Source organism: Sciurus carolinensis, chromosome 1, assembly GCF_902686445.1.
Source record: "Sciurus carolinensis chromosome 1, mSciCar1.2, whole genome shotgun sequence".
Lineage (NCBI taxonomy): Eukaryota > Metazoa > Chordata > Mammalia > Rodentia > Sciuridae > Sciurus > Sciurus carolinensis.
The window spans coordinates 197,409,655-197,437,012 of NC_062213.1; the positions used below are offsets into that span (position 1 = coordinate 197,409,655).

At 64.9% G+C, this 27,358-nt stretch overlaps 1 protein-coding gene across 1 annotated transcript; it reads right to left on the reverse strand.

Moving 5' to 3' along the window:
• Positions 1-27,109, reverse strand: Padi1 (peptidyl arginine deiminase 1). The gene is made up of 16 exons (XM_047563676.1): positions 26,976-27,109; positions 15,536-15,716; positions 14,829-14,901; positions 14,258-14,319; positions 12,886-13,003; positions 12,694-12,819; positions 11,974-12,146; positions 11,752-11,855; positions 11,056-11,179; positions 10,760-10,867; positions 9,682-9,833; positions 5,415-5,559; positions 4,600-4,693; positions 4,131-4,210; positions 3,565-3,690; positions 1-1,764 (listed from the first exon to the last, which is right to left on the reverse strand). Exons 1-16 carry the CDS (start codon positions 27,065-27,067, stop codon positions 1,531-1,533), a joined length of 1,992 nt encoding a protein of 663 aa, XP_047419632.1. The 5' UTR covers positions 27,068-27,109; the 3' UTR covers positions 1-1,530.
• Between the last annotated feature and the right edge of the window lie 249 nt (positions 27,110-27,358).

Consider the following 27,358-nt stretch of genomic DNA (forward strand, 5'->3'; position numbering starts at 1 on the left):
TGGAGAAATGCATGCAGACATTTTTATTGATCAGAGAGGCGACAGGCCACGGACGTTCTTAGAGCCGAGGCCAGGCCCCGGGCCCCGGAGGTGATTCCCCAGCCGGCACGCTCAGCGGGTCCGAGGCTGGCCTCCTGGGCTCCACCTCTCCCCCTCCCTCTAGGGCTCTTCCCCAGGGACTCCGGATCCAGCCGTCCACACTGAGGGGCTTCCTGTTCCTTCCCGGCTCAGCCTCCACGGGTCGCGATCGCAGGAGTGTGCTCCGGCAGGAGCGGGGGTGCAGACAGGGCTCCTCGGAACCTTCTGGAAGGAGGATCCAGCTCCTTCCCCACCCACGTTCGCCACGGCAGCTCCTTGGTGTGCCGAGTGTCCCAGGCCCGCAAGAGAGAGGCGGACTGAAGTCCAGGGCTGACAGCCACCACGGCCCCTGGCCAGCCGGGGACGGAGGGCAGGCGGGTGCCTCTGTGACCTCACCAGGGCTATTAGCCTCGCCTGGCCGCTTCGTCCTTCCTACTGCGGGAGGGACACGGGCCCACCACGGGGGCTTGCTCACGGGCAAAACCCAAGCCCAAGACGTGCAGGGTCCCCCGGTGGCTGAGGGAGAGCGGTGAGCCTCCCTCCCACTGCCAGCAGAGCGAAGGGAACAATTAAAGTCTATTAAAGGAAATTAAGCCCCACCCTCGGAGATAACCGGATGGGCCCCCACCCCCTGCCACAGCTGGAACACCCAGCTGCCTTCAGATTCAGAGTCCAAAATCCAAAGCCTGGGAGCCCCAAGCTCCAGGCCCCGAGATCGTAGCCCAGCCTCCTCTGCCACCCTGGCCTCGACCCTCCTGCCCAGGCCTTCTTCACTGGCCTCCCCAGGCCTCACTTTGCCTTTCAGCACTTTTGAGCCGGAAGCAGCCTGCTCTCATAATTAAAGGCTCTCCGGACAGGTAACGAGCACCCTGCGAGGATGGAGCTAGGCATTAAAGAGTTTCTGTTGCCTACTTTTGTTATTATTGTTGTTTGTTTGTTTGTTTGTTTTAAAGGCCTGGGACACAGGGTTTTCCGGTCCCATCTGCCTACGTACACCTGCAGGGCGCTGGGGATCACAGCCTGGGTCCCCTTTGGAAAGAGGACGCTTTGGACCTCCCTTCCTGGTCTGCAGGAGCCAGAGGTCACTCGAAACCAGGTTCCTCGTGACACAGCCCAGGGCCTCTGGCCCCCATGCCTGGTGTGAGCCCAAAGCCATCTGGTGCCAAATAGAGGGGGGCTCCCAGCATGGCCACCTGGAGGCCACGGGGCTCCTCCTGAACGTGCGAGGCTGCCGACCTTCCCCAGAACCTCTGGGGGCCGTGGGGCTGGGGGAAGAGGGAGGCTGGTCCCTGGGCCGGGCGGGTCTCTGCCAGGCCAGGGAGGGCGGCGTCCACCCAGGCCGCCGCGTCGGTGTCCAGCACACTCGCGGGCACTGGCGGGCGGTGCAGAGGCCCCCAGGGTCGCAGCTCCGCGTGGTCCATCTCCTGACCCCGGGGGCCGGGCCGGGAGGGCTCAGGGCGCCATGTGCCACCACTTGAAGGAGAAGGGCTGGCGGCGCACGTTGGTGCCGCAGTGCACCTCGCCCAACAGCCTGTGGTAGGACAGGAAGTCGTCCACGAAGACGCAGCGAAGGCCCAGCGGCTCCAGCAGCGCGCGCACCCGCTCCTCCAGGCAGCAGCGGCCGTCGATGACCGGCCCGTAGGGCTTGGGGATGCCCAGGTGCCGGCCCAGCACCACCATGTTGACCTGCAGGAGAGAGGGCACCGCGAGGCTGGCTGTGGAGGCTCCTCCAGGGCCCGCCCGGCTCCGGCCTCTGCCCCCCAGGGCCTGCCTCCTCCGCGCCACAGTCCTGGGGCACCGGGGCGGGCGCTGCTCGAGAACCGCAGAAGCCAAGAAGAAACGGGCCACGGTGGGAAGGGGGTGCTCCTAGCAGCCAGGGCTGTCGGCGGTGCGTCACCCCTTCCTCCACAGCTGCCTTCCGTCTTTGAGAAAACCGTCCCACTATTGCCTTGTTCTTGTTAGAACAAGAGATTCCACTGTCACCTGCCAGAAACTTCGACAACACTAAGAGCTGCAAGGCCCACAGCATCTAAGCCCTCACCAACGGGATGCTTGTGCAGTAAGCAGCATGCTCCACTGTCCTTGGCAGCCCTGGTCATTGTGACTTTTGCTGAGCATCTTCTCTGTGCCAGATGTTTCCTCCCTACATCTCCCAGCCTCCCCCGGAAGCCGTGGCTCAGAGAGGTTGAATAACACACTGCAGCCACATAGTCGAGAACACTGAGACTGAGACCTGAACTTGGACTCCTGCCAGAGCAGGGCCACCTGTGGGGCTAAGGACCTGGGGAAGGGGCTGAGCCCTTGGGGACACTGAGTGTACCTGCAGTGGCACCTCTGCTTCCCCTGGTTGTAGCCCTGGCTTGGGGTCCTCACGTGGGGAGGGGAAGACACCCCAGCGAAGAGCGTGGTGGCTTCTTCAGGGAAGTCTCAGCCCCGTGGGCAGCAAGAGGCCGTAAGGGGCTCCCCCGGACTTGCCCCTGAGTGTGGGGTGGCCCCCTCGGGTCTGCCCTGCAGGGCATGGGCGTGGGGTCAGTCCCCGGCCTTGGCCCTGACTACCCGGGTGCCCACTGATGGCGGGGACATGCTGGGGGTGACATGCAGGGCAGAGGGCAGCCCTGGGCCTCCCCGTCCCCGGAAGCAGAGCCTGACGTCCCGAGAGCGCCACGGTGGAGAAGGGGCAGCACTAGCCGCCTGGGGCTGTTCCGGTGAACAGCAAGGCACGTTGACATTTCTGCTCTGTCCCCAGGAGCCGCATCTCAGCGCCCGGGTCACCTGGGGCTCTGTGGCCACCGTCTTGTACGTGTAGACAACATTGCGATCACCGTGGAAGTTCTGGCAGACGGCAGGCCTTCCCGCCGTGGGCCTCACTGGCCGTCACCCCCAAGGGGAGCTGTGTGGCATCGAGCGGCAGAGACCGAGGTGCCACCGTGCCCGGGACCGAGCCACCGACCAGCACACCAACCATGGAGCTGGAGTGGAGAGACCCAGCCTCCAGGCCTCTGCCCCAGGGTGAGGCCAGGTGCCACCGGGCCTCGCCCCTCTGCCTCCAGGCTGCACCGTGTCCCAGGATTTGCTTCCATCCCTTGGCTTGTCCCACCAGAGGGTCTCGCACCCAGGCAGCTGCTGAAGAGGAGGGTCTGCCTCCCGGGCCCGCTCCTCACTGCCACCCCAGCCGGCAGGCTTCCCCGGGGCAAATGGGCACTGTGGCCAGGCCCGCCCGACAGCATCGCTGGGCTCCTCCCGGTGACACACAGCTGAGGTCACACCCGCCCATCTGCCCGTCAGCTGCCCTGCTAATGAGCGCCAGGGAGCGGCCACCACTCGCCCAGCCTGCCCGAGGCGGGAGCCCACCAGGGAGCCACAGCGGGGCCCGGGCGAGGGGGACAGTGCAGGCTCCTGCCCATGGGCGCCACTAGCACCCTCCCCCGCGGCCAGCGTGGAGCCGGCCACAGCCTGCGCATCCACGGCACGGCCAGCGGGCCTCACCATGTCCGGGAAGAAGGCCTCTGCGTAGGCGCCCCGCAGGGAGAAGAGCTGCGGGATGTCCACGATGTCCTGCTCGGCCAGGCCCAGCTCCCGCTTCAGCACCTCGCGGTTCCAGTCGATGCAGCTCTGGGGGCGAGAGGCCGCCCGGGACACGGGGCGTCAGGGCCAGGGCCACCCAGGGCCAGGCCTGCACCCGGCCTGAGCCCCGCAGCCCTTCCGGGACCTCGTGGGCTTGTGCAATAGCAGACGTTGCTGTCCCAAGCCGGGGACGCTGAGGCCCCCGAGGGCCCCGAGGGCACGGAGCTGGGACTGGACCCTGTCCTTGTTGCGTTTACACAGCCCCCGAATCCCCGGCTGAGCGCCCGGTCTGCCTCCATGGAAGCAGGTCGCTCCCCCCAGCGGGACGCGGCTGTCCCCACGAGAGCCCCGGGCATGGCCCTGTCTCTTCCTCCGCCTGTGGGGCCTCCTTCCCCCTCGTCCCCGCAGCCCCGGGACAGGCAGAGGCCCAGGCCGGCCCCACCCGGGTGCCCGGGGCAGCTCTCCTGGAGGAGGTGGCCCAGCCTCACCTGCACGTGGAGGCTGTCGCTCCGGAGGCGTCTGTCCGCCAGCATCTCGTTAATGCTCCTCTTGGCCTTGTCTTTTAACCCTGCCGGGCAGTGACAGGTCAGGCTCACCGGGCCTCAGGCTGGGCCGGCGGAATCCAGGCCAGGATGCCCCCCCACGCCAGTGCCAGGGCAGCGGCAGATGCCAGGGGCCCCGCCAGGGCTGCGGGAGGACCCTCGGGAGGACTCAGGGCCTGATGACCACCGTGCGGCTGCCCTGGGTGACCGCCCACCGCGCGCCTTAATACTGACATTTACACGACTCGCCGAGGGGCCGTTATCACCCCTGAGGACGAGGAGAGGAGACGAGGCACCGAGAGGCTCAGAACCCACCCTGGGCTCATCCCACGGCTAACAAGTGGCAAGACAGGATCAGGCCCCAGGGCTGGTGACAAAATGTCCCCAAGAGGTGACGGGGCGCCGGCTCACTCACCCTCAAACTGGGCCGCCTCCCCGTGGCCCTGGTCCCTCTTCTCTTGGAACAGCTTGAGGCAGGCGCTGGGGCTGGCCAGCAGCAGCCGGAAGCCCTGGGCAGAGGGCAGCGGGCTCAGGGCAGGGCCGAGCTGGGCCCAGCCGCGCCTGCGTGGGGCTCGCTGCTCGGTCGCCATCCCCCCAACACCGGCCACCAAGGCCGCCTGCCAGGCCTGCAGCACCCGGCCTGGACCTGCCGCTCTGGAGGCTTCCCGCTGCCCCCCAAGGCCAGCCCAGGCTCTCCACGGGCAGAGGTGGGACGCGGCACTCGCCCCTGCCCTGGCGCCTCCTGCCACAGCCTCACCACCCGAGGCTGGAACCTCCGTCCTGAGAGGCCTCCACTCCCGGGTGGCCTGCCGGGCCCTCCCGCTACCCCTGCAAGGTGGAGGAGCTTGGAGGTTTGGGTGGCCGCCAGGGCCCCCATCTGGACTTGGATCCCACTCCCACCGCAGACGGCGTGAGCTTGGGGGAGTTCAAGGCCCCTCTGAGCCTCGGTTTCCTTACCTGTAAACGAGGGCGATAACACGAGCCCCCGCCTCCTGGGCTTGCTGGAGGGTGACGTGGATTAAAGCGTGCGGAGCACTTGGCACATAGTAGGTGCTCAGCAAACTTTACCAGTTATGGTCAGTGCCATTCCTGGCCTCCTCCAGGAAGCCTCCCCTGGCTACCACCACCTGACCCGAGGCTGCCCTGCCCCGGAGCTCACTCTGGTCACAAGGCTGAGCTGCTTCCCAGTGGCTTTGCCCTGGGGTCCCAGGCAGAGGGGGCGGGCCGTACCTTCTGGTCGGAGGTGGGCACAAAGCTCAGGAACTCGTCCACGTGGCCCACGGAGAGCCAGTCCGAGTACAGCTGCACGGGCGCCTGCACCTGCTGGGCCCACAGGAAGTCGCGCACCACCTTGGCCATCCGCCGCCCGCCGGACCTGGCCGGGGGAGAGAGCCGGCAGTCGCCCCCTGCCACTGTGTGCTGGCTTCCCGTGGGCACCACACGTGTCCCCCGCCAGGGTCCTCCGCGCCAGAGCCCAAGACGAGGCTCGGACACCAAGCCCAGGGCACCGGAGCAGGGCGTGGCGGGGAAGCCCCAGGAGAGGCCCAGAGGGGCCTCTGCCATCCTGAGACCCAGCACAAGACATGGGCAGCCCCAGTCCCAGGAACTGGCCTTCAGGCTGACGTCATCCAGGGTGCTGGGCCCTCCCCTCCCAAGACCCTCCTCAAGACCAGGAACCTGTCCCCGACTCAGAGAAGTCACAGGAGAGAGCTCCGGCGAGCAGAGGAGTCGGAGGCCGACCCTCATTCACAGCCCGGATTCAGAGAGGTTGACTTCCCACTCAAGGGACACACAGCTTTTGCTCAAGATATGACCAGATCTGATAAGCCCCTCCCCCAGCCCCAGGTGTCCCGAAGCACAGGCCTGGGGGGCCGGGGGCTTCGGTTCCGCAGCTGGTGCTGGGTTTGTTTCACTGAGGATGCGGGGCCCTGATGCCCGCCATGGCTGCTGGCCTTTGAGGATGGGGCTCAGGAATCCGTTTTTGATGCCCATCTGAATCTTGGCCGCTCCAGAGCTTGAGAACCACTGCCGGGCAGCTAGGGGCTCAGAGCAGGGGACGTGAGCCAGACAGCAGTCCCCATGCTGTGGGGGAGGCCACACTGTGCAGGGGAGGGACCTTCGTGTCCCCACTCTCAGGTCAGGCCGCTGAGGCTTGACAGCCTAAAGGTGACTTGCCAAAGTTCAGAGCGCCTGTGGCGCCCGGTCCGTCCATCTCTGCTGGCCAGGAACACGCACACGGACGACCTGCTTAGATGCTTTTCCACCAGTAAGCTTTAAACGAAAGGGTCCCATTTCTGGCCCTGGCTTGTCTGACTGGAGGACAACCGTGGACACACCAGGCCTGCGTCAGTGGTGGCTGGACCTTGAACAGAGCTGAAGCCAGCCCCGCCTCCCTCCCGCCGGCCAGTGACCTCCCTCCCTGGATAACTGGGCCTGTTCCTGCCGGGCTCCCTTGTGCTCTACCAAAGGAAGGTGCTTACATAGTCAGACCGCGTCGCTCTGCTGGTAGACCCGGCAGCCTCGCGTCTCACAGAACTGCTGGGTCTGATGCCGACCTGCACAGCCGTCCCGCCCCAGGACCCCCCGACCCTCCTACGATGCTCCTCTTCACTTCATTTCCAGACCCAGGGCCCCTGCTGACCCTTGAACTCAACAGGCAGCTCCTGCCTCAGGGCCTTTGCACATGTTCTCCTCTGCCTGGAGTTGCCCCCTCTCTGTGGCCCCAGGGCTTCCTCTCTGGTCTCCTCCAGGTTTAACTCAAGGTCACCTGCTTTCTCTAAGAGGCCTTTGAAAATGGCAGCAAGCTGGCACCACTGGGCCTGTCTGGCCTGCTTCTGAGTTACTATCTCACCTCCCGCTGGACCGTGGGCCTTCTAAGTTGCTCTCTGGGGAATCCGGGCACCTCGCCTTCAGACACACTTCAAAAACATTTACCAACGAGGGAGATGCTCCGGACAGCGGGCAGCAAGGGGCCCAGGATCCGCGTGTCCCTCTCTGAGACGCTCCCCCGCCCTCTGGAGGCAGGGGCATGGACAAGAGGACCCCAGCCCTGGGAGGCACCAGACTTGCCTCGGCGTCACCATGGAAGCTGCCACCAGGGGGCGGGCTCGCTCAAAGAATGTTCTCAGGCCGGCCGAGGCCGAGGGCTGGGGCTCACCCAGCCGGCCAGCAGCAGCCCTGGGCTTCAGGACCCCGCGTCCTGAAGAAGCCGAGGCTGGGAGACGCGGAGGCCCGTGCGCTCGCTCCCGTGCTCCCTGCAGGGGTCACGGTCCTTGTCTGCTAGGTCGGCTGGTTGCCTCCTCTTCCTGCCGAAATGCACGTAGGTTCCCTGCCCAGGCAGAAGCCCCGGCTGGGACACCGCAGCGGCCCCAGCTGCTAGATTTTAGTTGGGAGCCGAGGAGAGCTGGATTCTGGCTGTACCATAAACATGCTGTGTGACGCTGGACAAGAGCTGCCCCTCTCTGAGTCTCAGAGTCCCATTTGCCCACCAAGGCCCTTGTTCCCGACCCATGACCCCTAATGGGGGGGGCACCACCACACTGGAACTCTACCCGGGTCCTTCCCTGTGCCTGTGAGTACCCGGGGACATTGGGGTCCGGGCTCTGCTGGCTGGCGAGGGAGGCGGACAGGGTGGGCTGAGGGTGGCATAGGCTGCAATGTCACAGAGACCCGCAGGGACGCGGCAGGGTCCCAGACTCCTCCAGAGAGCCTCTGCCCCTCCTCGTCCTGCGTTCCCCGAGTCCTCTGGCCCTGAGACGAGGTCCCCAGGCAGCTGGAGGCAGGACAGCGTCGCGGGGCGTCTGAGCCCAAGACCGCAGCTCCCGACTCTCCCGCGCCTGGGCCCGCCTGAGCCCTGCCTGGGGTGGACCCTGCCGTCCACCGCCACCTCTACGGCTGCCGTCCGCAGCCCGGGGACCCGATTCTCTGGCCTCTGCCCAGCTTGGCTCCTGGCTTTACACCCCTGACCGCGACGGTGACGTCTTCCCGGCCCTGAGGAGCCCTCGGGTGCTGCGGGGTGGCCCAGCCTCCGCAGACCACAGACTCCCTGGGGCTGCTCCTCTCCCCGGTCCCTGAACCTGAGACTCGGTAGATTCGTGCAGGAAGGCCGTGGCTGGACTCCCTGTCTGTAAAGTGGGGACAGTGACACCCAGCGGGCGCGCTGTTGTGAGGTGGGCGGGGTGACCCGGGCAACGCTCTATGCGAGCAGCACACAGTAGGTGGTCAGTGCGTTCCAACCTGCTTCAGAACAGACCCGTGGCGGGGGGCACCTCGGCTCGTGCAAGGTGGGCAAGGTGCCGTCTGGCCCCAGGGACGCCCACCGCACGGCTGGGGACCCCCAGGCTCCTCTTGGGGACGAGGAGTCCCAGGCGAGGACGGTGGGCGAGGGTTTATTTAAAACGCATCCGCACGGCTCAGCCACGGTCCTCGCGCCTTCAGCCCCAAAGCGCCTGGGGTGAGCGCCTGGCTCCTGGTCAGACTGGACAGAAGACCCGCCCCAACTGCGCGGCTGGCAGGCAGCAAGACCAGGACTCAGCCCAAGCGCATCCGATCCCAAAGGCTGAGCTCCTGACCCGCGGGTCCCTCCCAAAGCCACAGCAAGACCACCTGCGGCCGGGGCCTCTCCGCCCAGGGGCACTGACTGGGCGGGAGTCTCCGCAGGCCGAGCGGCTCCCTCTCCGGGAACCTCAGCCCCGCACCCAGCATGGCTCCGTGCCAGGGAACCTCCGCACCTGGTCCAGAGCCCTGGGGCCACCCGGGACGCCACAGGAGGCTGTGTGGCCTTCCCTGCACGGCCTGCCTCCTCTGGGCCCAGCAGAGGCCAGCCAGGGCTTGGGGACAAGGTGGAAGACACCCAGGCCCCATGCCAACCCCCACAGGTGGAAGGGGCCCTGGGGCTGGCCCGGGCACTGCCTCTGGGCGGAAGCAGGGTCCCCGAGCACCGCTTGGCCCCCTGCAGGCCGGTGCGGGTCCAGGTGGCCTGGCCCAGCGACACAGTAGCCAGTCTGGCCACCAAGCCCCGCCCACCTTGTTTCTACCCGTCCCGGCTCCCAGGGTGGGGCCTGCCAGTCACTTGTCACCTCGGCATCCGGCCAACCACTCACGGGCAGCCACCTGCCCTGGGCGCTTGTGACCTCTTGGCCCCCGGGAGCTGCGGCCAGGATGGGGGACGTCGACGGGTCCCCTGCCCGGCCTCAGAGCCAGGCTGTCGCCCCCCACCCATCCCACTCGTCCACTCTGGGAGAAGAGAAGCCGCCTCTCCCGGGGGCCTCTGGGAGGCACGTGTGAGCAGGAGGCCAAGCCGAGGGGCCCAGGCTCCAGGTGGCCAGCAGGCCACGCCCGGCTGCCAGCTTTCTCCGGACGCCGACCTTCTGGAATGGAGATTCTGGGACCCTGAGCTGAGCCCCCCCCCAGGGACTGAGGCCGGGGTTGGGGGAGGGCCCGCGTCCCCAGCCCTGCCCCACGTCCCCAGCCCTGCCCGGCTCCCCTGGCCTCTCACTTGGGGAAACTGTCGCCGATGAGGATCCGGCCCAGGGGGTACTCCCGGCCGCCCACGGTGACAGGAGGGCTGACGTCCAGGTTGCCGAAGGAATCCAGGCTGGAGGGGCCGGCGTAGAGGATCTCCCGGGTCACGTACCCGAAGTCGGGACCCTGGAAGGAGCAGCGAGACCCACCCCAGGCAGGAGGGCGTCAGGACAGGAGGGAGCAGCCCGGAAGGAGGCGGCGGCTGAGGCCACACTGAACAGCCCCCTTCCCTTTCCCAGCCCCGCTCCTGAGCACCGCGGGTTAAAGTCCGTCACCAAGAGGGAGCTCGCCCTGCAGGGCTCCTGTCTCCTGGCCCGGGCTGGGGCGAGGGTCCCTGCTCCGTGCCCCCATGGGCTCTGGGACTCCCTCATCACGGCTCCCTCCTGGCCAGCACTCACCCAGTAGGTGGAGACGGGGGCCCACCTCAAAAGGCAGTGACCCCAGAGGCAGCCTGTCTGGTTTTGTCCATTGATGCCACCACAGGCTCACGGAACGACCTTGGGTAAGTTACCTAACCTCCCTGAGCCTCCGTTTCCTCATCCATAAAGAGGGGATAACAAAATAGGACTTAATAATAGCACAGAGTGCCCCGTGGATTAAATGAGGCAGTCCATGGAACGCTAGGGAACAGTCCCTGGAACTCAATACCTGATGGCAGGTGCTGCTGCTGCCTCCTGTGCACAAGAGGTAGCCTAGTGCCTGGCATGTGGTAGGGGTTCAGAAAACACTTGCCATCTGAAGACAGACCCCCCAGCTCTTAAAAGCAAAAGCCACCAGGACTCACTAAGGGTCCATTTTCTCCAAAAAGAATTTGGTCTCCCCAGGGCTGCTCACTCTGTTGATTCACCCCCAAAATGAACTTCGCTGTTCTACACCTCCCGGGATGGAGAGGGCGACCGTTGGTTTCCTGTTTGCAGGTGATTCTATCAGAACCCCTGACAAAGCCTCCCAGGGACTCCCGGGTTGCTGACATTCCTCCTTCTGCCGCCTCTTCCCAGCCTGTCCCGAGGACCCGATGAGACCTGACCCGGGCTCCCCACTCTGCCACCCACCAGGATCTTCTTGTAGGGGAAATCCCGCAGGCCTCTGTTCCGGGGAGAGTCGAAGACCACAGGGAAGGATTTGTGAGGGGCCTCGATGTAGCCAAACTCCATCTCGTCCTGGGAGGGAGAGAAGGCCACGGTCACTTACAGGAGAGCCAACTGTACCTGGGGTGCTCGGGGCAGCAGATCCTCCCGGGCAAGCGCCCAGGGCCAGGGCGCCAGGAGGGAGCAGGCGCCGAGCGCGCAGCAGCCTGGTGCCGGGGGACGGAGCCCGCCCGGCCTTCTCGCTGGCCTCCTCTGCCCACCTGGATCCAGCGGTCATTGCGATTCTCCACCCGCGGACAGACCACCAGCTTGCAGTCGGCTTTCGAGGCCAGGCGGGCCATGTCGTCCAGGAACTTCTCATTCGAGCCGTGAGAGTCCATCACGCTGCAAGGACCAGGCAGAGGGGTCCTGACGGTGGCCTGGGACCGCGGCCTGGGACCCTGGCGTCCCTGGGGGGAGCTTCAGACCCGCTCCCTGCCCTGGTCATGTCCCAGGTGGGGTCAGGAGGTGCGCACGCGAGGGGTGGGCCGGGCCCTGCAGCCCAGGGGCCTAGCACAGGGGTCAGCGTGGGCCAAGGAGGGAGGCCCTGGAAACCTGCGGGGCGCACTGGACCAGGTGGGCAGAGCCGCTGCTTGGCCGCGTCTTCCCGGCCTCCAGATTTATGTCCAGCTCCGGGGCGGCCTTTCCCCTGCTCCGACCCTGACGGAGGGCTGGGAGGGTCTTCCCGTGGAAGCCCACCCTCCCACCAAGGGCGGCCCGGGGCGCTGGACTCGCGGGGCCTGGAGGCTGGGTCCCTGTGTCCTCCGTGGGGACATCAGGGGAGGCCAGGGCTCCTGTGGCCTCCAGCAGCCTCAGCAGGACCTGGCCCTGCTGCCCACACCAAGCCCAGGACGACAGGTCCACCGGCTGTGCTGACCTCCGGGACTCGCCCGGGGTGGGGGCCGCGGGGGGCTCACCTGCACACGTACAGCTCCAGCGGGGGCTGGGTGCTGGGGGTCATGATCCAGGGGGCCACGCGGAAGGCCACCGTGTCTGTGAAGAGAGGCGCCCCCGGCAGGGGCTGCGGGCAGAGGAGGACTCAGCGGGGGCCCGAGACCCCAGACCGGAGAGGCCGCGGCCCCGCCCAGCACCTCCTCCGAGCTGGCCCCCAGCCCGGCTCCCAGGCCGTCCCTACGCACCCCTGCGTCCATCAGACTGACGCTGAGGGAGACCAGCCCCGCGAAGTCGGCGTCGGGGAAGGCCAGCCCCTCCACGTGGAACCGGATCTCCCGCTCCCCCGGCCCCCGCTCCACCTCGTAGGACTGGCGCTGCGGCCCCAGCACCTGCTTGTAGTTGGAGAGCAAATTCCCGCCTAGAGGAAATCAGAGTCAGGGCCAGCGCTGGGACCGTGTGGGGCCGCCAGGGAGGGACGGCGCTCCCAGGGCCAGGAATCCAGGGGCCCTTTGTGGTTAGGTCCACTTGGGTTCCTCTCTAAGCTCTTCCATGCAAGCTGTGTGGCCTTGGCTCAGTGGCTCACCCTCTCTGAGCCTCAGTTCCTCTTCTATAAAATACAAGCTTTAAACCGGATAAGGAGAGACAAGCACTGGCATAGAAGGTGACAACGACCCAAGTGTCCGGCCTCGGAAGAATCTAAGCCAAATGTGCTACATCCGGAGGACAGGACGTCAATCACCCATAAAAAGTGCCAGGGTACTGATGAGCTCCGCACCGCGGGGGCGCAGGGACACTGCCGGGGGAGGAAGCCAGGTGGGGGCCACTTCCAGAGGGCGGAGCCCTGCCAGCAAAGCGGCCGGCGGGAGCTGGAGGGGAGGGAGGGGGACCTGCTGGCGGGCAGGGCTTTCCTGGGGACGAGGTGCGGGGCCAGGTGTCGGGGACTCGGGGACTCGGCCCCCACTCACCCCGCGCACAGAAGACCCGCACTCTCCTGCAGTCGGGCCAGGGCGCCTGCAGGACCAGCCGGTGGCTCTGGAAGAGCTGGTCGGGGCCTCCGCAGCTCAGCAGCAGGGGGGACATGTCCTGCAGGTCTAGGGGAGCGGCCCTTGAGGAGCTGCCCCACCACGGCCCTCCCGCCCCCCGGCCCAGGCGCTCACCCTCCAGGGACATCAGCTGGCTGTTTTCGAGGTCGGGCCCCCGGGACCTGTCACTGTCCTTGTCACAGTTAACCAGCAGGATAGCCCCGTGGCCCTCAGGGCCCCAACGCCAGGCTTTCTGTGGAAAAACAGGAAGGTCAGCGGGAACAGGGAGGCTCCAGGGAAGGACTCTGGATGTGGCCCGGGCTGGCCTGTTGGCTTGGAGAATCTGTGTTCTGGGTTTGCTCAGAGATTTAAAGAGGGATCTTAGACTTGGGGACGGAGTACGTGGTTAGGCCTCACCTTGTGCAGTGAGCAACCTGCACAACCATACACAGTGACTCTGCCCAGCCATTAATTACACTGGAGGGGCTAGGCTGACGTTGCCACACACAGAAACGGTCCCCAAACCTGGCTGAGCTTTGTCCCTGCCTGGGGGACAAGCTGCCCACCCTGGACTTGATGAGGTCCAGGGGCTGGAGAATCCCTGGAGAGCCTCCCTGTCCCAGCGCTCTGCCCTGCCGGCCGACGTCCAAGCCGAGGTGGGAAGGATGGCTGGAACCGGCCTGTCCTCACCACTGTCCCCAACACACCCCCACTTTATGCCACCAGACCCGCAGACGGGCGCAGTTGTCCCACTTTAGAAGAGGGACGAGAACCTATAGAAGGCCAACCCTAGGAACACAGCTGTCCTCCAACCCCAGGTCCTTGGGACTTCGCAGGGCCATGCCAGCCTACATGGCACTCTGTGGCACTGTCCTCCACCTCTCTGGGTGGATGCCACCGTGCGCCAGGGCTCAAGACATGACTCGCATCATACCCCCACCTTCCACCTGGACTAAGCATCCTTGTGCAGTGAGCGACCTGCACAGCCTCCCATGACGGCCCTGCCCCACCTCATCCACAAAGCCTTGTGGTCCCACTGCCTCTCTGGGTCCTTCCCTCTAAAGCTGCTCCTGTCACTCCTTCCAGGACAGCTTCCAGCTACTTCCTGTGGTGTAATACTCTGAGCCCACCCCATTGTGCTCTTCGCTCTTCCTGGTCCAACTGGGGCCGGCTGCCGTAGCCCCCTTACCAGGAGGTCATTCTGCCACCAAGCAACCTTGCAGGGAACACCCACCCTGTGTGGGGCCCAGATACAGCTCCAAAACCAAAGAGGCAGCAAGCAAGAGAGCCGATTCCAATTCCAAGTCGGCACAAGAGACCAGAGAGGGTGAGCGGTTTCCGACAGTCACACAGGAAGAGGCTAATGCCCTCCGGGGCCCATTCGGCCATCCCTGGATGGGTTCCCTCGCTGCCCGTGCCATGGCCCTGGGAATCCATCTCCCTCTGGAACGGGGCATCCCCGGTCTGCCGGTCAGCCCTGGTCCCAGGGTGGCCGGGCGAACCTCACCTTGTTACGGCTGCCTCTCCTCGCCTTGCCGACGCGGGCAGCGTCGACGTCCAGGGAAACATCTGGAAAGGGTGGAGAGGGCGCCTGTCTTCACACTCTCAGGTCCAGGTCCCCAAGCCTGACCCTCCCAGGGCCAGGAGGCACCCTCCAGCCCAGCCCTGGGGACCGTCCCCTACACGCGGAGTCCCTGTGGCTCTGGTGGAGGGTGACATTCAAATCCTCGCTCTTGAGTGACTTGCTAGTCTCTGAGATGGTCATGTAGGTGGCCTTGGGCTCCCAGGTCACTTGCTAGTGGCCCCCAGCCCTGGCAGCTGGGGACTGGACTGAGCCCTGGGCTCTGGGCAAAGGGACCGTGTGGCCTCCGTGGTCCAGTTTGGGATTCCCAGGTAAAGGGGCCACCGTGGCTCGAGCCCTGGTCGCTGGACAGGGAGGTCTCTAGACCCCGTGGCCCTAAGTGTGGCTGGGCCTCCGCCCTGAGGTTCCAGATGGCTGGAAGGTCCTGCAGAGGCCAAGCTCCCGCGGGGCCTCGGAGCCCTCAGAGGACGGTCCCAGACGGCAGGAGCGGACTTACCCACGCAGGTGAGGAAGAGGACGCTCTGGCCCAGGACGCTGCCCTCCTGCTGCCCCAGGTAGGACACCGTCACCTGCGGGGCAGAGGCAGCCCTGAGCCCGAGCCACGCGCCAGAGGCCGGCGCGGACGGGCGCTTCCACAGTCCTGGCCAGTGGCAGGGGCCGCGGGGGCCACCCGGGGCCGGGGAGTCCGAGGGTCGGGGGCTCCGGCTTGGGCCCGAGCTGCCTTCTCCCTGGACTGAGGAGCCAGGAGGACGGGGGACAGGAGACGGCCGGGGAAGGGCTGACGCGGCCCCTCCGCGAGCCCTGCCCGGGCGTCCTGCTGAGCCCGGGACCTAAGAGGCCGCTGGCAGCGAGCAGAGCAGGGGCATCGGCCTCAGCTCCCAGCCCTGCCCCGTCCACCATGGCCCTGGCCTCCCTCTGCAGGGAGAGGGGCCGTGGACCCCCAGGCAAGGCGGGCAGGAGACCCGGGCCCAGGCGGTCCTGCCGCACAGCTACGCCCGCAGGGAGGGGACCCTGCAGGGTGGCCATGGGTCCAGAGGTGGAGGAGGGAGCGGCAGGCGGGGCTACGGGGGTGCCCGCGTGGTGAGGTCTCACGCGTGGTGGCCGTGTGGCCAGCGCGGGGCGGGTGCTGTGTGGCCGGCGCTGTGGGCGGCTCTTCCCCAGGTGGGGGTGGGGGTGGGCCTGACCGAGGCCCCGGCCTCTTACCTTGAGGTCATTTAGATCCTTGCTGGCTTTGTCTGCCTTCACCACGACGTCCACATTGGTGTCCAGGGGCCAGTGGGCCTCGCCGGTGGGCTTTGTCACCCGTGTGGAATCATAGACCACGAAGACCTCCAACTCGGAGCTCCCAGAGACCTCGAAGCTCTTGGCGCCCTCGGGCACATCACTGGCAGAGAAGGGGTGAGGATGAGACCCAGGGACTCAGGAGAGCGGCCACCTTGGGGGTGGGCTGGGCTGCCCAGCTGCTCAGACCTCACCCCTCACAGTGGGTCTGGGGACCGCCACCCAGTCCTCAAGTCTCACTTTGCTCTCCGGAATTCCTGCTGGTCCATAAGGCGGTCCTGCCCCAGGCCCCTTGCACGGGCCATTCTCCTTACCTAGACATGGACCTGGCTCGTTCTCTCAAACGTCAGGGCTGCGTTTGAATGTCACCACTCCATTTAATGCCACACCTTGCCCACCCCCCAAATGCCCTTTCCTCTTGCCCTGCTGGGATTCTGTTTGGGGGATGGGTCCTGGGGTTTGAACTCGGGGACACTGGACCACTGAGCCACTCCGTGCTCGCTGCTGCGTTCTCAGGACTATGCAGCGCCTGGGAGCACAGAAGGGGCTCCATGGACCTTTGTTGACAAGCGAATGGACTCTCCCTTCCCATACGCTGCAGGGGTCCTTGGGCTCATGGCAAACTCGGGTGGGGACACGGCATTGACCAACACAGGGCCCGGTGCCACTTCTCTCCAGCCAACTGACACCAGAGCTCTGGGGTACCGGGGTACCGCCAGCCACCCCAGCACGCAGGTCGGGACCAGCTCTGGAGAGGGGTGCCCTGCACACTCAGGCCACGGGACACCAAGGGTCGAGCCAGCGGGGACCCTGGGGCTGCCGCTTGTCCCCCATCACCCCTCACAGGGGAGCTGGGAACTCCAGCCTGGTCTCGGGGCTCCACCGGGGAGGGAAGGTCCTAGGAGGGACCCTCGCCTGGTGCTTCTCCCTCCCTCACGCCCTGGCAGAGCCCTCAGCTTCAAGGCCACCCCAGAGCCTGGTCCACCCAGAGACGTCCACTGGACCACAGAGGTGCCTCCAGAGGGTCCTTTACATACACCACCATCCTTTCCTGGACCCCTAAGAGCCCATGCAGACATTAAATCCTCCCCAACCCCTGCGTGGTCACTCTGTCCCCAACTGCGGTGACCAGAGTCACAGTTCCCACACCACAAGTCCCCACTTCACAGCTGAGACAGGAGTGGGGCAGGGACCCCAGAGCCCTTCGGGCTGCTGGCAGGATCTGCTCCCCCACCCGAGGCTCCTGCTCCTCCATCCCCACCAGCCAGCCACCATGTCTGCAGGAACCCTTCACAGAGTGCGTCCGTTACCATGGAAACCCAAGTCTCCACAGCCCCGTCTGTCAGGGACCAAGAAGTTCTCATTCTGAGAACATTCTGACCCTTACACCCGTCCTCACCCTCCTTAGGTGCACGTCTTCCAACCGCACCACAGGGTCATCTTGGAGAGTCCCCTGGGCCTGCTCTCCAGGGCCAGCTCCTCCCGCTCCCTCCCACCTCTGGGCCCGGCGGGTGGGGCGCCTCCTCCCCTCCCTGACCCTCCCAGATCCTGTCTTTCCTCAGTCCAGGAAGCCCCTGCAAGAACTGGGATTTCAGACGTCACCGCCTGACTACGGAGACCCGGTTTAGACCATGATTTGACAAGTGCTGGTCCTCTCCCCAGTGAATTCGTTATCACTAAATCTGATGTGCAACCTGATCGTGGGCTAAGACTTCTGTTTCGAAAGAGGCTGGTGGGCGTCACTCACTCATCAATGACAGTCACTTCCTTGCTGAATCAGATGGCATTGCGAGAACCCCAGCGCGACGGTTAGAGGCGCCACTCACTTTTAAGTTGCAGCTGCGTTCTTGACCTTCCCTGTCACTCTCTCACAACCAGATGACATCATGAGACTCTCGCATGTAGCGCTGGCCGGTTTCTGTGGTGTAAATATTCCCCATGCCCTGACCCAATCTCGGCTCCCTACCTTTCAACGTGGAGTTTCAAAGAGAGACCCGCTCATGCCCCCTGTTTCCACCCCACACGGCTCATGGAGATCACCAGGAGGCGGTGAATTGTCAGTGCTTAGCGCCTTTGTCCTTAAAATATAAATGGCCCCTGCTTCCTGTGACGGTTTGGCTTATCATCTTTGGCTTTACGATGATGAAGAAGAGCATCCACCGACGGTCCCTCTCAGTAGAGTACTCAATAAACTCACGGATGCTCGGCCTTTATTATGAAACGGGCTTCGTGTTGGACACCGCAGGCTGCTGCCGGGAGGCCCGGCTCAGCCGCCATGCTCGGCAGACGCGGCAGGTGATCGGCATTGGCAGAGTAGGAAACTTTCACCTTGGTGGGTGATTTTCCATTTTTTGATGGCTCGTTGGGCTGTGATGCTCTGGCTCAGAGCCTTTCCACCAGCCTGTGGCCACCTGGCTGCCGGCCCTTCCCCGCGCCCCCACGTCCCCGTCCTTGCTCCTCTTCGAGGCCGTGGTCCCCTTTGTCTGGAACATTCACACCCAGCGCCTGGTGTCCTCAGGTCCTCCCGGCCGCCTCTTGCAAGTTCTCTGCCCCCAGCTTCATCCTGACCCGTGCTCGCCGGCTCATCTCCCTCCAGGAAGCTGCTGCTTCTACTGTCACCCCAGTGTCCAGCTCAGTGCCTGGAGTGGACCAGGAGCCAGAGATGGCATTACAGATGAGTAATTGTCAGGCCAGCCTGGGAGCCGGGAGCGGCTGCGCTGGGATCTGGACGGGCTCAGGCCCCAGAGCTCGGCCGCACACCCCCAGAGCAAGTGAGCAGGCCGGGGCCAGGGCCAGCCTGGGGGGACTCTGCTCCACCCCAGATACTGCCACCACAAGAACAGGGCTCCTGGGAGCCAATCCCCAACTTTGGTCAAAAATAGACCGCTTGGAACAACAAGCCTGGCCACACAAGCCCTTATTTGGCGTCTTGGTAGGAAATAAATAATAAAAATAAAAGGAGGGAGCCTCGCACAGCCTCCTGCAGTGTGGACCTGCCTCCGCCCACCCCAAACTCTCAGTAGGTCCTGCATAGCAGGCCTCTCTGGGGCGGGGCTCCTGCTGGCCAGCAGGTGCCAGGTGAGCGGCGCAGGTACAGGGCGGAGCTGGGGGGGGAAGCCTTTGCCCCTGGGCAGGAGACAGCTGATGGGCAGCGGTGACGACCGTTCAGGTGGTCCAGGTCCGGGCAGGTGCGAGAGGACGGCGGGGTCCCGGGGCGGGGGCGGAGGGCCTGGGCTTCTCGCTGGGGGCGGGGTGGGGGCGTTCGCAGCCTCTGGGTCTCACTGCCTCGGTGTCCCGCCTGGTCCCCGCCCGGGCTTCAGAGACCGGCTCGCACAGGTTCCCAGGTCTGTGGGCGTGGCCAAGGATTAAGGGACAGGCCCGAGGAGCCTGGGGTGAGGCCGGGTCCCCGCAGCGGGATCCGCCCACCCGCTGCCCCCAGCTGCTGGCGGCTCCTTCTGTACCCCCAGCTGCTCCCGCGTGTGGGGGTCTCATGGTGCAGCCCCCAGGCCACGTGTGCAGTCCCCGCGTGTCCCCAGTTCACCGGGAGGTGACACCGTGGGTTTGAAAGCGCCCTGTTAAAGTCCATTCCGGACCTGTACGCGCCGGCGCGACCCTGACCACCGTGTCCACCGCCAGGGCCTCGGAAGCCCCGCCCCACTCCTGCCGCGGGTCCGGGGGGCGGGGCCTTCTCTTGCTTCGCTGAGACCAGCTCCAGACCTGGGCTCTGCGTGGAGTGTGGCCTCCAGTCTGGTCCCTGAATGACTGTGGGCCTCGACTTCTCCCCTCTGTGAATGGACACGATGCCACAGCTCCCTCCTGGAGCAGGCGGTGCCTCCGCAGCGGACCGATGGGGGTCTGGGGCTGCTGCGACTCTCCCACAGTCCCTCCCACTCCGGACAGGACCCTTGTCCTCTGCTCCTCCCCAGCCCTGGAGCAGATCACCCTGTGACCCCTCGCAGGCCATCTGTGCCACCCGGGGCACTGTTGACTCACCCTGCAATGTCCCCCACCCTGTGCCCAGATCAGGGCCTGTCACGCCAGGTTCAGTGGAGAGGCAGCTTCAAGGAGGACGGAGTCGGTTCTTAGAGAAGCTCACCGAAGGAGGCGGAGGTGGGGCGGGGCAGCTAAGCTCAGGTAATCCCCAGCCCTGCCTTCTGGCTCCTCCCGCCTGTGCCCACTTGCGGCCACGGCATGGGGTAGGTGCTTCCTGGGTACTGTCGAGGCGGGGAGGAGCCTGAATTTTCAAGCATTTGCTCTGCACATTTAGCTTTCAGTACCCATGATCTCATCCAGGCTTCCCAACAGTCCTTCTGGGGAGGCGGTACTGCCCCATTTAACTAATGAAGACATTTTCTCAGAGAGGTTAAGTAACTTTCCTCTGGTCACACAGCTGGCAAAGAGAGCAGGGAGCAGCAGCTTTCTGTTCTGTTGCGGGCTGACCTGGTCAACATTAAAACGAGCCTGTGCCCTGAACACGCCTGGATCAAGTAAGAGGGAGGGGGTAGCCCAGGACAGAGGAAGGAGGCAGGAAGAGGTTGAATCTGCGCAGCGCAAGCTCCTTGGCAGGGAGACCTCAGGCAGCATGGGGCCCTAGAGGCAGGTCCCCACCCACAGACCCGACCCTTGCAGGGGCAGAGGTCAGTGCAGGCCGGGAGGATGGCACTGGGATGAGAAGACAGGCACGTGAGCATGTGAGTTAGGTCAGAGGGACCTGGGCTGACCACGGCCAGCCCCCTGCCCAGAGCAGGACTTTGCTTGAACATTTCCCATGACGACCGCTCACTCCCTCTGGTGCAGCCAGTCCGTGACACTTGGGCCAGGAGCTGAGGGTATGGCCGGGGAGTCAGGCCCCTCTGCAACCCCCGGGCCCCACAGACTCAGTTCCCCCAAGTCAGCAGCCCGCGGGGCACACGGAGCGCCATCAGGACTGTGGGCCGTCTCCGCATGCTCTCCTGAGCGCCTTCCATGGGTCCCAGGCACAAGGGACACATGGAAGAGGGACCACCCGCCCAGCCCTCCAGGGCGGTACCTCCTGGTCCAGAGGGTCCTTCCTCGGCCCCCCGTGCCCGGGTGCTGCCCGCTGAGCAGGGAGTGGTCACTCTTCCCCAGCGTATAGAAGCAGAACGGAAGTGAAGAGAGCAGTCACAGAAGGGGACCGTGGCGGACTGTGAGTTGACCTCAGCGCTCCCCAGAGCTCCTCTGCTGCCCGGCCCCTTCGCCCCTCACGCTGACCCAGCAACAGAGACCACTGCCAGATAATGGGCTCTCCTGGGGTTGAGCTCATAGAACCTGGAATCAGGCCTGGGTTCCAACCCCAGCCCTGGCATTTGTGTGCTGTGTGATTTTTAAAAAGTCTCTCAACCTCTCTGCGTCTGTGTCTTTGCACTAAGGGGCTCACAGTCGTTCCTGCCTCCTGGGCTTGCTGGGGTTTAATTGAGATACTGCAGCCGGTGCGTCAGTTGGTGCTACTGGCCCAGGGCCATCACTGCGGGGATGGCGGGGAGGTGCAGGCTGACCAGGGCAAGCGAGGCCCCAGGGCCTGTGGGCAAGAGGGCCCTGCACCTCCCTTCGCTCCTACCTGACCAAGAAAACAGATTCGGTATGCGACCCCCGAAATGGTCTTACTCCCAAGGAAGGAGGGAGCTCACACAGGCAGGCACGAGCCCAGGAGAGCGGGGTGCAGGGCAGGTGCTGGGGCGTCTGGGAGACAGCCTCGGGCAAAGAGCAAGGGGCGGAGGTGCCCCGCGGTGGAGGGCAGCTCCGGCCTTGCCTGGGTCCTTATCTGGGGCTGGCTGGGTGGACAGAGGTCAGGAAGGGCCACGCGGCTGCAGACTCACACGCGGGCGTCTTCTCAAAGTCTAGCATCCCGCAGGGCGTGGCCTGTCCTCTCCTTCCCCGAGATAGTGATCGGTGCTGGCTGCCTCATGCCCTGTCATTGCCCGGGAGGGGCGTGCCCAGGGCGCCCAGCTGGAGGCCCAGGCAGGACAGGACTTCCCTGAGCGGAGCCCTGCCTGCCCGGGCATGGGGACAGGCAGCGGGCAGCTGTCCCTCACCGGGTCTCCAGCAGAGGCAGAGAGGGGCTGGGGACCGGAGCAGCCACAGAGAGCGGACCCTGAAATCAAAGCCAGCATCGTGAGGGCCTCCCTCCCCCGAGTCCGTCTGTGCTCCCTGGATGATGAAATTCCTCATCTGCAAAACGGGAAAAATAAAGTCGCCAACTTCAGACGTACAAAACATAGGTGGAGTCGTCCCCGCCTCGCCCAGGAGAAGATAGGCTCAGAGAGGCCAAGTGACTGGCTCCGGTCAACACAGCCTGCAAAGACCAGACCCACGTAGCCGGCGGCAGTGACCTCCAGCCGTCCTGCTGCGAGACGGCCTGAGCTCGGGGAGCTTCCTCCTGAGGAGCCCAGGCAGCCTGGTGCCTCCGACGGGACCTGGGCAGGGAGAGCTGTCTTGCCTCCTCCGCACCCGCCCCTTCCCTCTGACCAGCAGCCCGAGTGCCTGGCCGGGTTCAGAGGACACCGGCTGCACCCTGCAGGGCCCCACTGTGGACTCACCTGCTCACCACTGGGCAGGTGGGAGCCGGGGCCCTTGAATGGCCAGGAGCCGGGGCAGAAGGGCTTGCTCGCGGGGCTCCCGTGGACTCGAGGCAGGGTGCCCAGGGCGCATCTGGAGGCCGGACCCCAGGTCCTCAGCCCCGAGAGGTCAGGCCCCTGCCAAGACCCACAGGCCCAGGGTCCTCTGCCCCAGCCCCAGAAGAGCCTCCGGCCTTTCCTGGCCAGTCGCTGGGGCTCCCCGCCAAGCCTCCTCAGCTGGGACGTGCCAGTTGCTTCCACCGGCGTCCCCCACCAAGGGGCAGGACCACCGGGCAGAGCCAGCGGCAGCCTAGAAGTGGAGCGTGGCGGGCACCGTGGGGAGGAGAGCGCTCGGGTCGCGGAGGAAGTCACATCAAAAGCAGAACCAGCCGCGCTCCCTGCACCCAGAACCCTCCACGGGGTCCGCCGGCCCAGAAGCAGGAGAAGCATCGGGCTGACCACCGTCCCTCCCATCCCTGCCTGGCGGGAGAGGAAGCAGACGGAGGGACCACTGGCCGGGGAGCGAGGGACTGAGGGAGGAAGGGACACGGCTGAAGCTGAGCAGCGAGAGGACGGGAGGCCTGAAGGGCCAGCGCAGGACAGAGTGGGGACAAGTCCCAACCCATCTTAAAGTGGCCGGTGGTCCCTGGAACCCAGGAAGGTGGACCATCCGTCGAAGCCGGGCGCTGCCCTCTGCGCCCTGCCTGAGGCCGGTGCTTCCCGCCTGCAGGACGCTGGCCCGGCCGCCCCAAGCCAGGCTCACCACCCGCAGGCCCCGGGGCAGATCCCTCACGCAGCCTCACATTTTCCAGCAACCCTCAATCTTCACCTTTGAACATCGCTTCCAAATAAGGGTGTCCTTCCTGCCACCGCCATGCAGCCACCAGGGCAAGAAGGGCGTCCCCACCCAGCACCCACAGCCCGGGGGTCACGGGGACCCGTGTCCTCACCAACCCGTCCTTATCCCCCAGGAGTCCAGTTGTGCCTCATTGTGCCTCTGCGAGTTCAAGTCAGGCATAGGCAATGGGCCCGCGTGCCACCCCTCCTCCAGCCCCGCAGGCCTTCAGATGCAGGGAGCCCAGGAAAGGCGCTGGGTGGTTTTCCTGAGATGGCCCCGCGTCCTCCCTCCAGAGAGAGATCCCTCCACTCGCTAACCTGAAGGTCCATTTTGCCTTGGGGCTTCGCCGGGTGAGGCAGACGCAGGAAGATCCAGGAGAGCGTCCTGGACAATGGCCTGCCCTCAGCCTCTCCCTCCCCAAGCCCAACTGCGCATGTGGGTCTCACCTGGGACCTACTCTGGCTTCCGGACAAACAAGGAGGACCATGATGGGTCACCCCATGGATTCACCAAGATGCCCACCCACTCTCAGCTGGCGTGAGCCTTTGAGGGTCACCTGAAGTCCCCAGGCAAGAAGAGGGACAGCCAGAGCATTCAAGCCAGATCCAGGGATTCAGGGTGCTGAGCTAGCCCACTGTGCTGTGGGGCAAGGTAGTGAGCTAGCCCACTAGGTTGTGAGGGTTGGTCAGGGTGATGAGCTAGCTCACTGAAGAGAGGGTCAAGATGAGCTAGCCTGCTGGGGTGGAAGGTCAGGGTGATGAGCTAGCCTGCTGGGGTGTTGGGGTCAGTGGAGATAGCCTGGTGAGGTGTGGGGTTAGGATGGTGAGCTAGCCCACTGGGACGTTGGGGTCAGCGTAGCCAGCCTGCTGGGGTGAGGGGCGGGAGCTGCAGCATATGCTGAGCCAGGGGAATCCTCAGGGATCCTGGGGCTGGGCTACCCCAGGGCACACGATTACCCCAAACACAAACATTTCTCCAAATAACCTGTCCATGCAGCCCCTGGGGGAATGAGTCACTTCCGGTGATGTCACTCTGCACGCCCATCTCCGGGGCGCTCAGTGGTCTGCACGGCTGCTCTTTGGGGCCTCCCCCGCTCCTACCAGCAAGGCCAGTTTGAAACCCCTCGCTTGACCCCAGCTGGAGCCAGGCACCCGGCAAGGGGACGGGGAAGCCCCAAGTTCAAGGCTCACTGGCGAGTCAGCCCTTCCTCCTGCCCGGGCTCCTCTTGAACCCTCCCGCTCCCCAGAGGCTGCGGGCCTCACTGGCAGGAGACCCCTGCTCAGAGCTGCAGAAGAAACTCCTGTGCTCTGGTCCAGGCTCTGGGCAGCCCTGGCCCTGGTCGCCACAGGCGCCACGGGGAGGGTCCAAAGGTCTGTGCTGGGGAGGCTCCCCGCTTCCACCCAGTTCCAGCTCTGGAGGGGGCTGAGGGGCTCGGTGCTCCCTGGGAGCTTCACAGAGAGCACCACGCATGCCCAGAGCTGACCCCGCCCCTGCCACCTCCAAGGAGTGGTGGGAGGAACAGGTGTGGAGAAGGGAGCCCCGGAGCCCTCAGAGAGGAGCACCTGCCCGCCGGGACCCCGTGTACACGTGGTCTCGTCTATCCTCTCCCTAACTTGTTAAGGTCGGCATTTGTCCAGTGTGGAAACGGGCTCAGAGAAGTACAGCCGCTTGCCCCAGATCACACAGCCGGGCGTAAATAGAGGCAGGATGAGAAGCTCTGTTCACCTCTGGGGTCTTAGTGCTTTACCTCCCTGTGGGATTGCAGAGGGGACCCAGCTCATCTCGTGGGGCCCAGGAATGCAGCCCAGAGAGGGCCAGAGTCTTGGCAGGAAGTCAGCAGCAGAACCAGGACCAGAGCTAAGCCCTCCTGGCACCCTGTCAAGTGCCTCTGGCCTGAGTCAGAAGCAGGACACAGGGCTAGGGAAGAGCCGTGCCCCTGGATGGGAATGGGGACGGGCGTCAGGAAGGTGGGAGCCCATTAGGGACTCCCTGCCCATCACGGTTTTAAAGTGGGATTGACAGATGAAACGGAGGCTGCTCGCTGCTTCCGGGCTTCGGCCTCACAGCAGATGTGGGTAGTCTGAGTGTGACCCGGGCGATGTGTCAGACAATTATTTGGCACTAGGGGTGCAGCTCAGTGGTAGGGCACTTGCTTAGCCTGAAACAGGCCCTCGGCTCCATCCCCAGCAGCACACACGCACACAAAGTATATATGTAGTATATATTGGGGGGCGGTACCCCAAACTCAAGTTTAACTGGGCAGTCAACATTTTTGTTCACTAAATCTGGCGGCCCTAAAAGAACAGGAGGAAACAGGATTTCCACTGAATACGCAGATCCAGGATAACCAGCCTCCCCATCGAGGCCCCCAGCAGAAGCTTCTCAGGATCTGGCCTCCAGGGCTCTTCCCCCAGCCCTGACACAGGGACCTCAGGCCACCGCCTGAGAGAGGGAGAGGGAAGTCTCCTGGGGCTCCCCTGAGGCCAAATGGGCAGCTGGGCTCAGCATTCATTCACCCCACCAGGAAGTAAGGACTGAGACCCAGAGGGCCCTGGAGCTCAGGGGCTGCCTGGTAACAGTCCCCAGTCCCCAGGTCCTTCTGGAAGGGAACTCTCGCCCCGGGCCCCCAAATGCCAGGGACCCAGCCCCACCTGTCCAGGAGGGACACAGTCCATAGAAAGTCTGTCAGTCCCCCAGAGAGAACCAGGTCCAACTCCCTCAGTGGCAGGTGGGGAAACTGAGGCTGAGCCAGGTCCTTGAGGGCCCATCTGAGCAGAGCCGAGACCGGGAGGAGCTGGGCCAACAGCAGAAGCCGATGTTACAACTTTCTCCTCAGACGTCACCATTGCCACTATCGTCACCACCCTCAGCATCACCATGCCACCATCACCACCACCACCTCAACCCATCCTCCCACCATCATCTCCACCTCCTCCACCACCACCTCCACCCCACCATCATCATCTCCACCATCATCACCACCTCTACCATCACCTCCTCCACCACCACCTCCACCCCACCATCATCATCTCCACCATCACCATCACCTCTACCATCACCTCCTCCACCACCACCTCCACCCCACCATCATCATCTCCACCATCACCACCTCTACCATCATCTCCACCCCACCACCACCTCCATCCCCACCATCATCATCTCCACCATCATCACCACCTCTACCATCACCTCCTCCACCACCACCTCCACCCCCACCATCATCATCTCCACCATCATCACCACCTCTACCATCATCTCCACCCCACCACCACCTCCATCCCCACCACCATCATCATCTCCACCATCATCACCACCTCTACCATCACCTCCTCCACCACCACCTCCACCCCCACCATCATCATCTCCACCATCATCACCACCTCTACCATCACCTCCACCCCACCACCACCTCCACCCCACCACCATCATCATCTCCACCACCATCCCCATCTCCACCACCTCCACCCATCCCCATCTCACGGCAGCCCAGGACCCAGGCTGTGCTCCAGGCTCACGCCTCTTATATTGAGTTGTCCCCTAACCACTCCGTCCGGATCTCAGTCACCCTAGTTGCCCCTGGCTGGCCTCTGAGGATCAAACGGCCACACACCGGAGAGAGAAGGGGAGGTGGCAAGAACTGGGGGAGGGGAGGGGAGGTTCAGATCTCTTCTGACCTTGAGCAACAATTCCTCCTGGTGTTCTGCCCGAGGTCCCCCTCAGACGCCGAGCCCAGAGCCCAGGGCCTGGCCTGGGTCTCACAGCTAGAATCCTGAGGCTGGAGGCCGAGGTCCTGACTGGAGCCAGTGCCCAGACTGCACGCACCAGACCCCAGGCCTCCCGCGGCTGCACGGCCGCGCCCCCTCCTCTGCAGTTGGAACAGGCCCGTTGCCTGGGGCCCCATTCCACCCCAGCCCTGCAGCCAGGTGGGCGCCTCCCGGCCGGCCCTCACCTGCGGATGTCCACCAGCATCTCGACTCCCGCCACACACACGGCAGACGCGGGCCTCCTCAGGGACAGCTTCACAGCTCTCTGCGGGGCCATCCCGCCCCCTGCTCCCCGCCGCCAAGGTCAGCTCGGGCCGGCACCCCGGCTCCCCAGCTCCTCTCCGGGGCACCTGGCCACAGGAAGGAGCGTGAGTTCTGGCAGGTTGGGGCTCTCCTCCTCCCTTTTAATTTCACCCTGCGACCTGGTTAGCCGGCCCGAGCCCAGTCCCCACCTCCTGGCTCCACGCCCAGGCCTCCTCGTTCACCGGCTGTCAATCCAGGAGGCCAGCGACAAGGCGCCTGAGGCCTCTCTGAGAGGTGGAAAGCGGGGTTTCTGCGGGGTCCCTGG

Excerpts from the sequence above, each read along its gene's own strand:
- Padi1 (XM_047563676.1), bottom strand. The coding sequence starts at position 27,067 with ATGGCCCCGCAGAGAGCTGTGAAGCTGTCCCTGAGGAGGCCCGCGTCT. Across the intron at positions 14,320-14,828 it reads CCTCTTCCTCACCTGCGTGG|ATGTTTCCCTGGACGTCGAC; the intron begins GTAAGTCCGCTC and ends CACCCTTTCCAG. Across the intron at positions 11,180-11,751 it reads CTGGAGCTGTACGTGTGCAG|CGTGATGGACTCTCACGGCT; the intron begins GTGAGCCCCCCG and ends TGGTCCTTGCAG.